The sequence below is a fragment of the Nyctibius grandis genome, chromosome 3, assembly GCF_013368605.1.
Source record: "Nyctibius grandis isolate bNycGra1 chromosome 3, bNycGra1.pri, whole genome shotgun sequence".
In the NCBI taxonomy this organism is placed as follows: Eukaryota; Metazoa; Chordata; class Aves; order Nyctibiiformes; family Nyctibiidae; genus Nyctibius; species Nyctibius grandis.
This window is the reverse complement of record NC_090660.1, coordinates 39,351,593-39,364,726: the sequence shown is the minus strand read 5'-3', so window position 1 is coordinate 39,364,726 and position 13,134 is coordinate 39,351,593. Positions and strand designations below refer to the sequence as shown.

The 13,134-nt window shown below is 41.4% G+C and overlaps 1 protein-coding gene across 1 annotated transcript in view; it reads right to left on the bottom strand.

Moving 5' to 3' along the window:
- LOC137660903 (sodium-dependent neutral amino acid transporter B(0)AT3-like) overlaps positions 1-13,134 on the bottom strand; it is a 35,776-nt gene that overhangs the window by 7,047 nt on the left and 15,595 nt on the right. Inside the window, exons 3-8 of the mRNA XM_068396102.1 lie at positions 10,578-10,715; positions 8,208-8,389; positions 7,811-7,921; positions 2,354-2,466; positions 1,942-2,070; positions 996-1,152 (exon numbers count right to left, since the gene is read on the bottom strand). Coding sequence (XP_068252203.1) covers positions 996-1,152; positions 1,942-2,070; positions 2,354-2,466; positions 7,811-7,921; positions 8,208-8,389; positions 10,578-10,715 — 830 coding nt within the window. The remainder of the gene's footprint in view (positions 1-995; positions 1,153-1,941; positions 2,071-2,353; positions 2,467-7,810; positions 7,922-8,207; positions 8,390-10,577; positions 10,716-13,134) is intronic.

Sequence of the window (13,134 nt, the reverse complement as noted above, 5' to 3'; positions counted from 1 at the left end):
TGTTCTCCTTGGACTTCTCCATCGTTTGAGTAAAATAGCCTCTTTCACCATCATTGTGTGTCAAGGCTATCGTGCATTAGCATGCTCTGTCTTTAGCAAATGTGTCCACCCTCTTGTCCTAAGATTTTATTTTATTTTTTTCTCAAGCTCTTTTCTTTCTTATTCTCTCCTCCAACCGTGGCCCTATTCTTTCCCCATTAGGTGGTAAGGACTTGTAACAAGGGAGTACAAATGGGTGTGTAGTAAATGAGAGTTACAGGACTGGGTGGGATCACTGGAGCAAGTGGAATGAGGTTGGAGAAGTAAACGGAGAAGAAACATCTGTGATTAGTAATAGGGGAAATGTTTTAGGAGGGATGGAAAAGAAGGAAAGGGAGAGGATCATAATGTATTTTGGTGGGAGGGACGGGCTTGGGGGGAAAAAAAAAATTAAAATATTGGTGAGATCCTGTGCAGAGAGGAGGAAAAATAAAAGGGAGAGGGCAAGAGGGAATAGAAAGATGGGGAAAGGAAGATAAAAGAGAAGACAGTGATAAGATACCTTCCTGGTGGTCATATATGTGATTGAAGGCAAACAGTGAACATTTTAATAGATTTTTTGATACTTTCCTAAAAATGGATATAGGAAACTCCCATTCAGCATCCTTTTTCTATAATCTTTCAGCTAGATGTGTTTCCCCTGTTGTGCTTATTCCTGTAAACCAAAGTAGGACTGAATCTAGTGTCCATGGTAGGTTCCAGGTAGGAGCACCTTTGAAGATTAGTTTTGTGATAATAATGTGTAATTTTGCGTGCCCTACCAGACAGCTTTGAGTTCAGACTGTTCTGCAGCAGTGTTGTTATTTCAGATTTTGAAAAATTGTTTTGTTTCATGATTACGTATAATATATTCATTACAAGTAGAGTAAAGTAGAAGTACTTACAAGAAAAATGAAGACACCAGTCCTTCTACATATTCTGTTTAAGAGTTACTTTGTTGAAAGCAATTATAGTACCTGATCAAGAAATTCTTGAAGGTCACAGCTTTTCAGTTTGAGTCCAGCAATTTTTTCTGGATATGATGAATTTAGGAAACGAATCCAGGCTGTATAGTTCTGTTGCGTGATGCTTTCTTCCGGAAGATCAAATTCATTGATGATACTGATAATGTTCCTGCCAAAGAAGCCAACATATCTTTAGTTTAAATGTTTGCAGATGATGTGGCTGGAAATGCTATGCCATGTATTCAGATGTTAATAGAAAGTTGTGTTTACTTTCTGTGCTGTTATTTACAATATAAAGGAAAATATTAAATGAGAAGTTATATATAAAATAGGAGAAAATATTCAGACTATTTAATGTCTTCTCTTTCAGATACAAACCCTGAGTACTTTATGCATATGCAGTCTCTAAAACGATTCTTTTTTTATTTTATCAGCTCTCCAGACCATTTCCACCACTTGTGTTTAATAACTTAGTGAATCTGGTGGAATAGGAAAAGGTGTTGGTTTTTTAACTGCTTCTAATGCTAGTCTGAGATTGAGATATGGGCCTTGATGCGCTACTTGCAATGGATTGTTTTATAATTTGTCTTGCTTCTTACAAATGCTATCCCTGATCGTTCTTGCTTCAATGCCATTATAGAATCATAGAATCATTTTGGCTGGAAAGGACCTTTAAGATCATTAAGTCCAACTGATAACCCAGCACTGCCAAGTCCACCACTAAACCATGTCCCTCAGCACCACATCTACACATCTTTTAAATACCTCCAGGGATGGTGACTCCAGCACTTCCCTGGGCAGCCTGGTCCAATACTTTCTATTTCATATTAGACTTCTCCATACAGATGCTTTTCCTTTTTAGTGAAAATAAATTCTCTAAATGCGTGTTTTTCAAGTAACGCATTATCTATTTAGGCATTGAAACCACAATATAACACTGGAGATGCAAGTTTCTCACCTGTCCAGGCAGTCCCAGTAGCCTGTGGTTGCTTTAAACCCCAAAACAGAAAAGACTGGGATGGAAGCGTAGAGGGATGTCATGCTGTTCACAATTGCTACTGTCACAGCATCCTTTTCACAGTCATTTCTAGAAATAGCATTTAAACAAATGAAATCACTAAAAAAAAGGCAGTATTTTATCTGTGATTCTCTCAGGTATTTCTGCAAACATTTTACCTTTTTAGACTTTTTCCCCCTCTTCCTGTTAGAAGGTCTGTTTGGACTTTTAGAAAGACAGCAGCTGTTAAGATCCCTTAGGAAAATTAAGATGCTTTATAGATATCTTAAGGAAAGAGTTCTGAAAATTTTAGAAAATTGTGCAAAATGCAGCAAGAATTTAGCCAATTTATAAAGGTTGCAGTTCTACTTACTTTGGTGGATTGTAGCTTGAGAATGCAATAAGCCCTCCAAAAGCCAAAGAGAGAGAGAAGAAAATCTGGGTAGCTGCATCAAGCCATACACGGGGATTTTTCAAAGTGTTCAGCTGAAATAATTGGAATAAATGCATGTATTAGGCTTAAATTAACATTTCTTTTTCTCTCCCAGTTCTCATAGCTCATCTCTTCTTTCACTTCTGAAATTGTGAGTTGTGTTGCCATCTAAATACATTGAAAATGGAAATTAGTACAAAACATGTCAGTAAAGCAGGTGTTTCTGAAGACATAATTTGGTCTATTTGAATGTATGTAGTAATTATGGAATCTGTTTCATTGTACACCCCTTCTGTCTGATAATAAAAATGTGTTTCTAAATGATAGGCATCAGGCACACAACAGGGACAGTACATTACATTTTTCCTCAGTTTATTTCTTTTTGTTAATCCACATACTGGGTAACTTACAGTTTAAGAATATTACCTTCCTAAAACTGTGTAAACAAATACTAAACTTTCATTGTTTTAAGACACAAAGGGATTCCATAGCTTTCCAAATTCACTTAAAAAAATGAAAAAAAGACTTAAAAGCCCAGGCAGACAAGAGGAGGATATTCCTTAAAAAGAGCATCTTAGATTTAAAGTACTGTGAAAACAGCAATAAAAGATAAAAAGGCAAGATAGGAACAACAAAGAAAAAGGAGAAATTGACAGAGTGACATTTGGATTTTGATGTAAGGGTGGTGTGATAGAGGAAGCTAAATTAAAAAGTCAATGATTGTTGGATTACAGAGAATATGCAATTTTAAATAGCTGCACTAAGAAGGAATCTTACCATTAAAATCAGTCTAAAAGAAAAAGATAAAACGTAAGTAATGCGCAAAATGTAAAAGTGCTCAATAAATATTAGTTTCCTGCAGAAACTAAGAAGTGATGTGTTATATTCATACCCTACCAGGTAAGTTACTTTCCGATCTGTTATCAAGTAGGGGGAATAGAAACCAGTATTAGTTAAGAATGAATGTTTTAAAAACCAGCTGGCCCACAAGTAATACTGGGGCTGTAGAGTATTTCACTTTGTTTTACATCAGTCTGAGTCAAATCTGCATCCTAGTCGTGCAGGACAAATTGTGTGTTTTCTGTGTTGTGTCTGTGTGTCCGTGCTATTGATCCTAGTACACAACTAGGAGCATTTGTAGGAATGATCCTGCTAGGAGCATTTGTTGGAATGAGAGGTAAGTATGCCAAAAAACCCTTAATAGCATTTTGGGTTTCTCTGAAGCTGGCCTGAGCTTGAAGAGCAAGAATAATGGGTTCTGCTCAGTGTGGATGGATGCAGTGAGTGCCATCACTGCAGACGCTTTCTCCACAAGTGTGCCAGTGCTTTGACCACAACAGAACTAGTATAACGTTTTGTACAGCTGTCCTGGTTTGGCCTAAACCAGGCCAATTTTCCTTTCCGTGATTTTTACTTTCAGCTAAGTCTCTTCTAAGTAACTGCACTTCCTGAAACTAACGGCATGTTTTGCAGACAGTGTCTGCTTCTAGGACTGATAACGCTCGAAGTTTGTAGTTATCACGGAGGCACAAACAGATGTGTGCTACCATTACTGGCTGAAGTGCTCCAGCTTAGGCAAACCTTTCTAGAAGTTTATTTTGAAAGTTCATAACCAAACCCTCCAATGTCAGAGTGCTCACTGGTAGCATCTTGTGCAGGTGCAGAAACTCAGCATTCTCATTGCTATGTGGCCTTCACAGTTTGATTAAGTGCTGCCAAGTCAATTGTCAGTGCTGGTAGATGCGACTGTTACAAGTCTGGCTTTCTGACTGGGGACTTTGGCAAATTAGTCTGGAGATAGTTTAGTTTGGTGCTAAATGCAATGCATTTATTGACTCTAAGAAATACTGATCAGTCGCCAAACTTGAAGAAACAGTGAACAGGCAAGAATGCCGTGGCAATGTCATTATCTGGTCTTAAGGAAATAATTATGAATCTAAATGTTATTCTATATTTTCAGTAATATGGCATACAGATTTCAGAAGCATGTCTTTAGAAGAAAAAATGTGCTGAAGCTAGAAACATGTGGATGAAGATATACAACCAGAATGTTAATGAATGAGCACGGGAGTAATGAGGAAAGGAAGCGTAATTGCTCCCCCTTGGGCGGTGAGGTGTTTGGATGCTTGAACACATGAAACAGACAAAAACTTTCTTAAAACAGAATTAAAAAATACTGGGATCTCTGTGATGTGTAATTTTGATGTAAAAACAGCTATTGCTTTTCTCATAAGCAAATAGGAACAAGTAATACTGCACTTAAAGACAGCAGTTCATTAAGGTAATGCTTCCATTCTTAATACCAGAAACAATATGGACAGACCAGGTACCTTGAAAGGAGTGTCCATTCACAGTAACATATCAGGTGTAAAACTAAACTGCAAAATAGAGGAAGAAATTACAAATTGCCTGTGTGATAGAGGATCTGGTGCCTGTGCTGCCTTTTTCTTTTTCTTGGCTATTCTCACTGCTCGTTAAATAGCTGCAGAGCTCTGGGCACAGGCATCAGTTGCCCAACCAAGTTCCTGGAATTGTTCATTGCCAGAGAACCACCAAATATTTACAGTCTCTGAAGCTCTCAGATGTGAAAGAGACTGGAGAAGGAGGCATTTGTGCTCCTGAGCCGACACGGATGTCCACAGAAACTGAACTGTGTAGAAACCATTTCTGATGCTTGATGGGATCCCTTTTCTGCTGCCTTTGATTATTTTTTTTTCCCCAAGAACCTTTCTGAAAGTCTCTGTTCCAGCTCCTGTGTTGCTTTGTCTTTGCACAACTTCTGCTTTGCCCTCAAGTGCCTGTGAGTGTAACTTCAGTATCTTTTTTGTTTTCTTGGCAGCTTCACTTTCCAGGTAGGAAAGGATTTAGAGAGGGTGAGTAAATCGTCAGACTTCCCCATGTCTGAAAGTCAATGAAAAGAAGTATTCATTATTTGTTCTAAGATTTAAGGTGTGAAAGTGTGTCAGATGGCAAAAAGCCAACTATGTATTTCTGCATGAAAATAAAACCACAGCCTACCATATTTAAAATCCATATGCATACAGTTATTATTTGTGATATTTATTAATGAGAACTAAAATACAAACTTGGAAAGTGAATAAACTTTAAAAATGGTGGTTTGGGAAAAAAAATTAAATTCAGTTCGGTGGTTATGATGATGAAACTGGATAAGATGTGACTTTTAGCACTAGGTATTACTTTCTTTCACAGATTTTAAAAAACAACAGTGAGATGTAACAGTTACCAGAGAGCAGATGTGGCAGCTATCACAGAGAAACTACAATTTCTGCTGCAAAGTTGGAAAAAAGTTGGAAAAGATTGCCTCCAACGAGTGGAGAATGTCAAGAAGGTTGATTTTTTTTTTTTTTTTTTTTCTTTAAAGCAAGCTGAAACAGGCAGTAGGTGAGCTAACTCTTACTTTACTTTGCTAAAACTTTACAAACTACCTGGAAAAAGACAGGAAAAGAAGAAGAAAACAGCACACACTTAATAAATGTGTTTTATGGTTTTGTAAGCTAATGTGGTCTGGGTGGGCCAGGTAAATCTTTGCCAAAAAGCCCCACAAACCAACAACCCCCGTGTACAACTCGCTTTGGGACATCCCCTGTGGAGAAGTGTAACAAGAAAAATGTGTGTATTTACTGATGGTAGTGGTGGGAATAGTTCCTCATTAAACAGGGTAACAGAAAGGGCAATACTGGTACTGCAGTTGTGGGCTAAGGCGAAGAAGAGAGAAAGGAAATGTTGCAGCTGTAGCTTACTGTCTTTTTGAAGTCCTTGAAGTGCCAGAATCCTCCATTGCAGTTGGTGTGTTAGTTTAACAAAGCCATCTCTCTGTCTTCCACTATAACTTTCTGTTGCGGTAGCAACACCTGTAGCAAGTATCGCTTACTAGGCTGTTGCATCAACTCTTCCATGTTTGTAGATAAGAACATAGTTTCATCATCAAAACCATCTTCAGATGACTCTTCAGGGATGTCCCCAAGATCTGCTTCCTCAAACCAACTAACCATTAACTGCAGGTTGATTGCAGCCAGATTTTCATTCTGAGTTCTGGCACCAGTCTACAAAATTATCCGTCTCTTCTTTTATGATGATCCACTCCCCCTCAGCACTGCAATACCTCCAGGCTTTGTGAATACACACAGATCTAGTTTTTGCACTAAGTTCACTGTGCAGTGATCATAAGTTCTGAAGATGCTTGAGCTCTTCCAGAAAAACTCGACAGCGGGACTGAGACCAAATGTGACAACAGACCAAGCCCCATTCTGGTTGTGTTGTCTAATCTGCTTTCTTCATTAAGACATCGCACCAAGCATTTATTATCCTGTCTGGGCCCTACAAAAATGCAAGTGCATGTCCTGATCTCCTGTAAAGACCAAGGTTGTCCTTTTTGAGGTCTGACAGCTTTCAGATGGGTGCTTATTCTGCTGGGCTTGCAGGGGGAGGGATAAAAGAGGTGTCTCATCTGAGCTTTCTCTTGCTGTTGTCCCTTTGCAGGCTGGCATGTAACATCTCCAGGCTTCTTGGCTTATGTTTTCCTTAATGCTATGTTCCTGTTGTAGGAAGGGCAAGGGAAATACCCAGTGCTGCTGTGGTGGGAAGCACTGCTGTGACTGTGGAGGCAGAGGATGCTCCGAGACCATCTGTCAGTGGGTGCTGCTTTTCCTCCTATACACTCACTGCTTTATGCAGCTATTTAGCATGAAGGCAGAGCTGTGAGGAGCCTACGGTTGATAGCAACCACTTGGTGGGACAATTTGACTTTGCATTTGGGAAGGCTGCTAAGGACAGTGTAAAGAGATCCTTCTGACATGGCCAACATATGGAGGGATCTGGGACTCCTGTCCCCTTGAGAAGATGAGAAAAAATGGGAGAGGGGTATTCTCCAGCAGCTGTCTTTTAGGGACAGCTATGGGGGGCTGAGGGAACTTCAGCTATGGAGAAACAGGGGTAGGAGAAAATTGCTTTCAACCTTAAAAAAAAAAATCACTTTGCAGTGTAATTCCTGAGTCGTTTTCCTTGTGGATTCTTAAAAGATTAAAGTTGTGTAAATTCTGTAGCATTGGCAGGGAAATCCCAGCTTCATTGTGTGTAAAAGAGAGATGATTCTGTTTGTGAAGTGCATTGGTTTCACTTACACATTCAAGACCCATAACATACTCAATTTTCCAATATTTTCTGATATGCTTATTACTGAACTGTTAAATACTTTGCTGCTTCTTTTCTTGCTAAATATATTAAAATACTAAATCACTTTATCTCAGAAAAAAGAGCTTAGCTGAGCTTTTGGCTGGGGAGCTAGACCAGGAGTTGCTGGAAAATGAATATACAGTATGAGATCTGAGGGGGAGAAAAAGGAGAAATAATATTTCTGACTATAGCAGCAGTACTTACATTAGGGGTGAAGAGATAAGCTAGACCGTCAGTGGCTCCTGGTAGAGTGAGTCCGTGAATAAGGAATATAGTTATGACCAGGTAAGGAAATATTGCTGTTACATAAATTGCCTGAAGTAAGAAAGACAGACAGTCAGTTACTGACAATAACATTGATAAATCCTGTATAAGTTACTGCAACATACAATCCTAATAATATTAGATAAGATAGCTACAGATGAATGTTGCCATCTTTAGAAGAAGCACCTGTACCGCCGTTACTGCTTCGTTGGACAAGGAGCACACTGAGGTGGTGCTAGTGTGGTAAATGGGGAAGGCTTCCCTTGGTGGTGAAACTCAGTATCTGGAGAGCAAGACCCAAAGTGTGGGGTAATGCACTTCTCTGTCCTTTCCGTACCTTTCCTGTGGTTTCAATTCCTCGGATGGTGCAGAGATAGACAATTGCCCAGCAAGTTGCTAAGCACAAAATGAGCCACCACTGTAAAGTGCCGCTCTCGGTGACATCGGGTGTTATGTTCAAAGTTTTCCTGTACCAAAAATAATTTACTGCGGTACTTTCATAACATTCTTCGTTGAGTCCTGGAAAAAAATGCAGCAAGCATAAGAATAAATTTTTAAATTGGTAATGTTTTTCCCACTCACTGTAAGCTTAGGAAGCAATACTTTATACTAACGGAGAGTATATGGCAGGAAGGTCTCTTGTGGGCTGCCAAATCAAATACAGAGGTGGACTGAACTGGTCTTGCTGCACTGTCTGTAATGTGCAGCAAGACAAACTCTGTCACGGCAGGCTGAGACAGCGAGACTTATGAGACCTTCACCAGAACATCACCAGTATTTCTGCAGGTGATAACTTTCTAAATAGAAAAGGTGTCACATTCACTGCAAAGTAAAATTTAAACTAATTGTGGTGGAGACTATGAAATTTTTTAGCCGTATGTCTGCAAGTTGGTGGAGCCGTAACAAGATTCTGGCACCTGAGGATACATCTAAGCCCAGGATCCCCTGGCTATGTCATGGCCCTGCAGTGGGACAAGACCCAAGCATCACCCTCTTTGGTTCATGTTTCCAGGACTTCTGTGAGCAGGAATGACAGGCACCTGTGCCTGGGGGTTACCCAGTTACCCCTGGTCAGCAATCCCAGTTACCTCTGAATACACAGTCTCTGACTGTTGAATGAAAGTCCGTGGGTTGTAGCATGAGGTATGAATAATGACCAATGTAGTGAAAAGCTTTGCTGCTCTTGTCATTTTAATCCCAGCTTAAGTACATGAGCCTGAAATAATGCAATTTTAGTCTACATTCAGCTAAGCCTGTTGGATGGGAACAGCTGCTGCTTGACTCACTTAGGAAGCAGCTCCCTGGAGAGAGAGCATTGCAATCGTGATGGAGAAGTACAGGTTCTTCCCATCTCGGCACTGGTGTTGAAAAATCCATCCTTAAAGGACTTCTTCAATATTTTCTAAAAGATGCTTAACTAAAAATGCAGCTTTTTGTATACTAAACTAGTTGATTGAAAAGTTGATCTCCAAAGCAAGTTTGGAAAACATTTGTTTAGCTCACTAGATGGGACATCTGTATCCTGAGAAATTCAAGAATCCTATTTCTTAAGGCCCAAATAATTTTCTCTGCTTCTGTAACAAGATGGGGGATGTCTAACTGTCTTCCTACTCTAGAATAGTCCTAAGGTGTCCAGAAGACGGTTGACTTCTGCTATGTTTTGTCTTTTTTCTTACCCTCTTACTCACATTATGTTTCTTGCTCTGCCCTGGAACTTGTTGTCTCTTATGCTCTTGAACAAAAAAGAAAGCTGAAAAATAATTTTAAAGAACTGAAAGCCATCTTCCTTATCCTGCTTAGGTACACTGTCTGTCTTTGGTCTTACTAAAGGTTTCGTAATGGGTAGTGTGAATTTGGTCTGAGCCTCAAAGATTCCCTCTTTAATTAGTTTCTCTGCTACCTCAAAAGTGTTTTGCTTATTTAGTTGCTCTTTTTTTTTTTTTTTAAACACCATTATTTTGCTTCCCATTTTGAAATCAAGCAAAAGGGGTCAGGGACTTTCTGGCTTTTGTTGTTCCCACGAGGATGATGAATTGAGTAAGGCTATCATCACTCTTGTAGCTTTTTGACAGGAAAACAAACCAGATCTTGTGCACAACTCAGGGCTAAATCAAGTGGGGCTTCTCTTCTCAGTGGTTTCTTAGTTAGCTGCTCTAGGAAGCTGTCTTTTTGGATGTGTAAAAGTAGTCTCAGCTATCTACAGGTAGAAACTAAAGTTCTTCAGTAGGGTTGTGTTTCCTGCTCTGGCGACTCAGCTGATCTTCCTCAGCACATGATGGGAAATGGCTGAAAGGTTCCTATAAGAGCTTGTTATGAGTCGTAACTAATGCATCATCACCTGATGAAAACTCAAAAGTCTCATTTAAAGCAGTTACTGAAAGATGTAGTCATAAATTTGGTTCTTAATTATGCTAACAATCTCACATGTCTTGATACGCAGTTTATGATAACAGACACGTGTGTCTTGATAAAGAACTGTTTCTCCATAGTCAGAAAGCAGAGGATGCTCTTCCAGGCTGGTATTTGTACCGTATGTGCTAGGTTAACGGTTAGACTTGATGATCTTAAAGGTCCTTTCCAACCAAGACGATTCTATGATTCTATAGCACAAGCATAAAAAATAAACAAAACTTCCCCTTGCTAGCCCCCGGACTGTGACGTTTGTTATCCTCCTTTTGCTAGCAGTGATGCTTGAAGTGGTAGTTACCTGTTCTGTTCTTATTTAGAGGACAAACACTCCAAGGAAGAGGTTCTTGGAAGGAGTTTATGAAATACCACATCACCCAGGTTAAAACAGTATTGTAGTATAAGCTCACCAGAACGGACACCATCCACGAACCAACTCCTGCAGAAAGCAAAGCACAAGATCTTAGCATAGAAAAGCTTGGAAAAAATTATCAGTAACAGCATTTGCTCTTAGAAGCTCACGTTTCCTAATTTTTCAAGATTTTGTTTCCTCCCAGAGATTTTAACGTGAACGATGGGCATTTGTGTCCTCAGTAGCCAAACACTGGTGCACTGTCCCTCAGCTCACCAGCCCTGCTCCAAGACTGCTGACACTCGCTACTTATGTAGAAGATTAGAGTTTAAATCTTTGCTCTAGTGTATAATACATTGTTTTCCACAATACGGGACAACTTTAATAGCAGTAACCAAGAGAGACACAAGTTTCACAGCATGCTATAGCTGCATGAGGGCACTCTTTTGTCCCAAATCATGCACATATGCCCTGAACTGGTAACTGTTTTGCTCCTACAGTAAGGAAGAGTAGCAGCACCATGGTTTCTGCTTGCTTGCATTTTTGCAAAGGGAGGATGGACATGCCTAATTGTAGGAGATGGGTTTAGCTGGAGGCACCACCCTGCTGCTTGGTATTTCTTCCTGGTTGCCCTCTGGCCCTTAGATAACTCCTCTTACCCACTCCTCCTTCTCCCACACACGCCCACAGGCATGGCTGTCACTGCCAATCCCATTTTCAGGCATCTGCTTAAAGCAGGGCATGATCCAGCAGTGCTGGCTGGAGCATCTGAGGGTTCTCCTTGCCCCTACAAGCAGGGCGGTGCTGTCTCAAACCGGTAGAGCCAATGGTTCAGCCCTGTAACAGCACCTTCTCCCATTCACTTTTTGCAGCCTAGCAATGTGCACAGGACACAAGATATGTTTTTTCAGTGTATATTAAATTAATTAAACAAATAAATAATTGCTGGTACAGGACTGCACACTGGTCTGATGCACACTGCCATGTGGCCATTGTGCCCAGCCATGCTAGTAATCTCCCTTCAGTAGCCCCACTGTGCTCCCCTCTCCCAAAGAGAAACTTTCCCCGGTACTTGAGGATCTTTAGGAGGTACCAGGCTCCCATTCCTGATTTCATATCTTTCTGACCCCCCCTTCCAGTCTGACTGTCCCTGGAAGGAGAAGACTGGCTCCTGGCGGGGCTCTTAAGGAGGAGGGAGAAGCATGGTGGGCAGGCAGTTCTTGTGTAAGCTCCAAGATAAGGTAGGGACAGGGCAGTATCATTACATATCACAACAGCAGAACCGTTATGCTTCCCACAGCAAAGCTCCTTAGCTGTGGGATCAGGAGCGAGTTGAGAGTTTGTGGGTGCGAATTAAGGGGCAGGCTGGCAGGGGTGATACTGTTGTGGGTGTCTATTACAGGCCACCGGATCAGGATGAGGAGGGTGATGAGGCCTTCTACAGGCAGCTGAGAGCAGTCTCACAATTACAGGGCCTGGTTGTCATGGGGGATTTCAACTACCCTGATATTTGCTGGGAGGCCTACTCAGCCAGCCATCGCCAGTCCAGGAGGTTCCTCCAGTGCATTGATGATAACTTTCTGATGCAAATGGTGGATGAGCCAACTAGGAGAGGAGCGCTGCTGGATCTTATCCTCACTAACAAGGAGGGTCTGGTTGAAGAGGTGAAGGTTGAGGGCAGCCTTGGTTGTAGTGACCATGAGATGGTAGAGTTCAGGATCTCATGTGGCAGGACCAGAATAGCTAGCAGAATCACAACCCTGGACTTCAGGAGGGCCAACTTTGGCCTTTTCAAGCAATTGCTAGGGGAAATCCCATGGGACAGGGTACTAGAAGGTAAGGGGACCCGAGATAGTTGGTTAGCATTCAAGGACTGCTTCTTCCAAGCTCAAGATCAGAGCATCCCAACAGGTAGGAAGTCAAGGAAGGGTACCAGGAGACCTGCATGGTTGAACAGGGAACTGCTGGGCAAACTCAAGTGGAAGAAGAGGGTGTACAGATCGTGGAAGGAGGGGCTGGCCACTTGGGAGGAATATAAGTCTGTTGTCAGAGCATGTAGGGAGGCAACTAGGAAAGCTAAGGCCTCCTTGGAATTAAACCTTGCAAGAGAGGTCAAGGACAACAGAAAGGGCTTCTTCAAATACATTGCAGGTAAAGCCAACACTAGAGGCAATGTAGGCCCACTGATGAATGAGGTGGGGGTCCTGGAGACAGAGGATAAAAAGAAGGCGGAGTTACTGAATGCCTTCTTTGCCTCTGTCTATACTGTTGGAGGCTGTCCTGAGGAGCCCCGGACCCCTGAGGCCTCAGAAGAAGTCAGGATAGAGGAGGAATCTGTCTTGGTTGATGAGAGCTGGGTCAGGGACCAATTAAGCAACCTGGACGTCCATAAATCCATGGGCCCTGATGGGATGCACCCACAGGTGCTGAGGGAGCTGGCGGAAGTCATTGCTAGGCCACTCTCCATCATCTTTGCTAAGTCGTGGGCAACGGCAGAGGTGCCTGA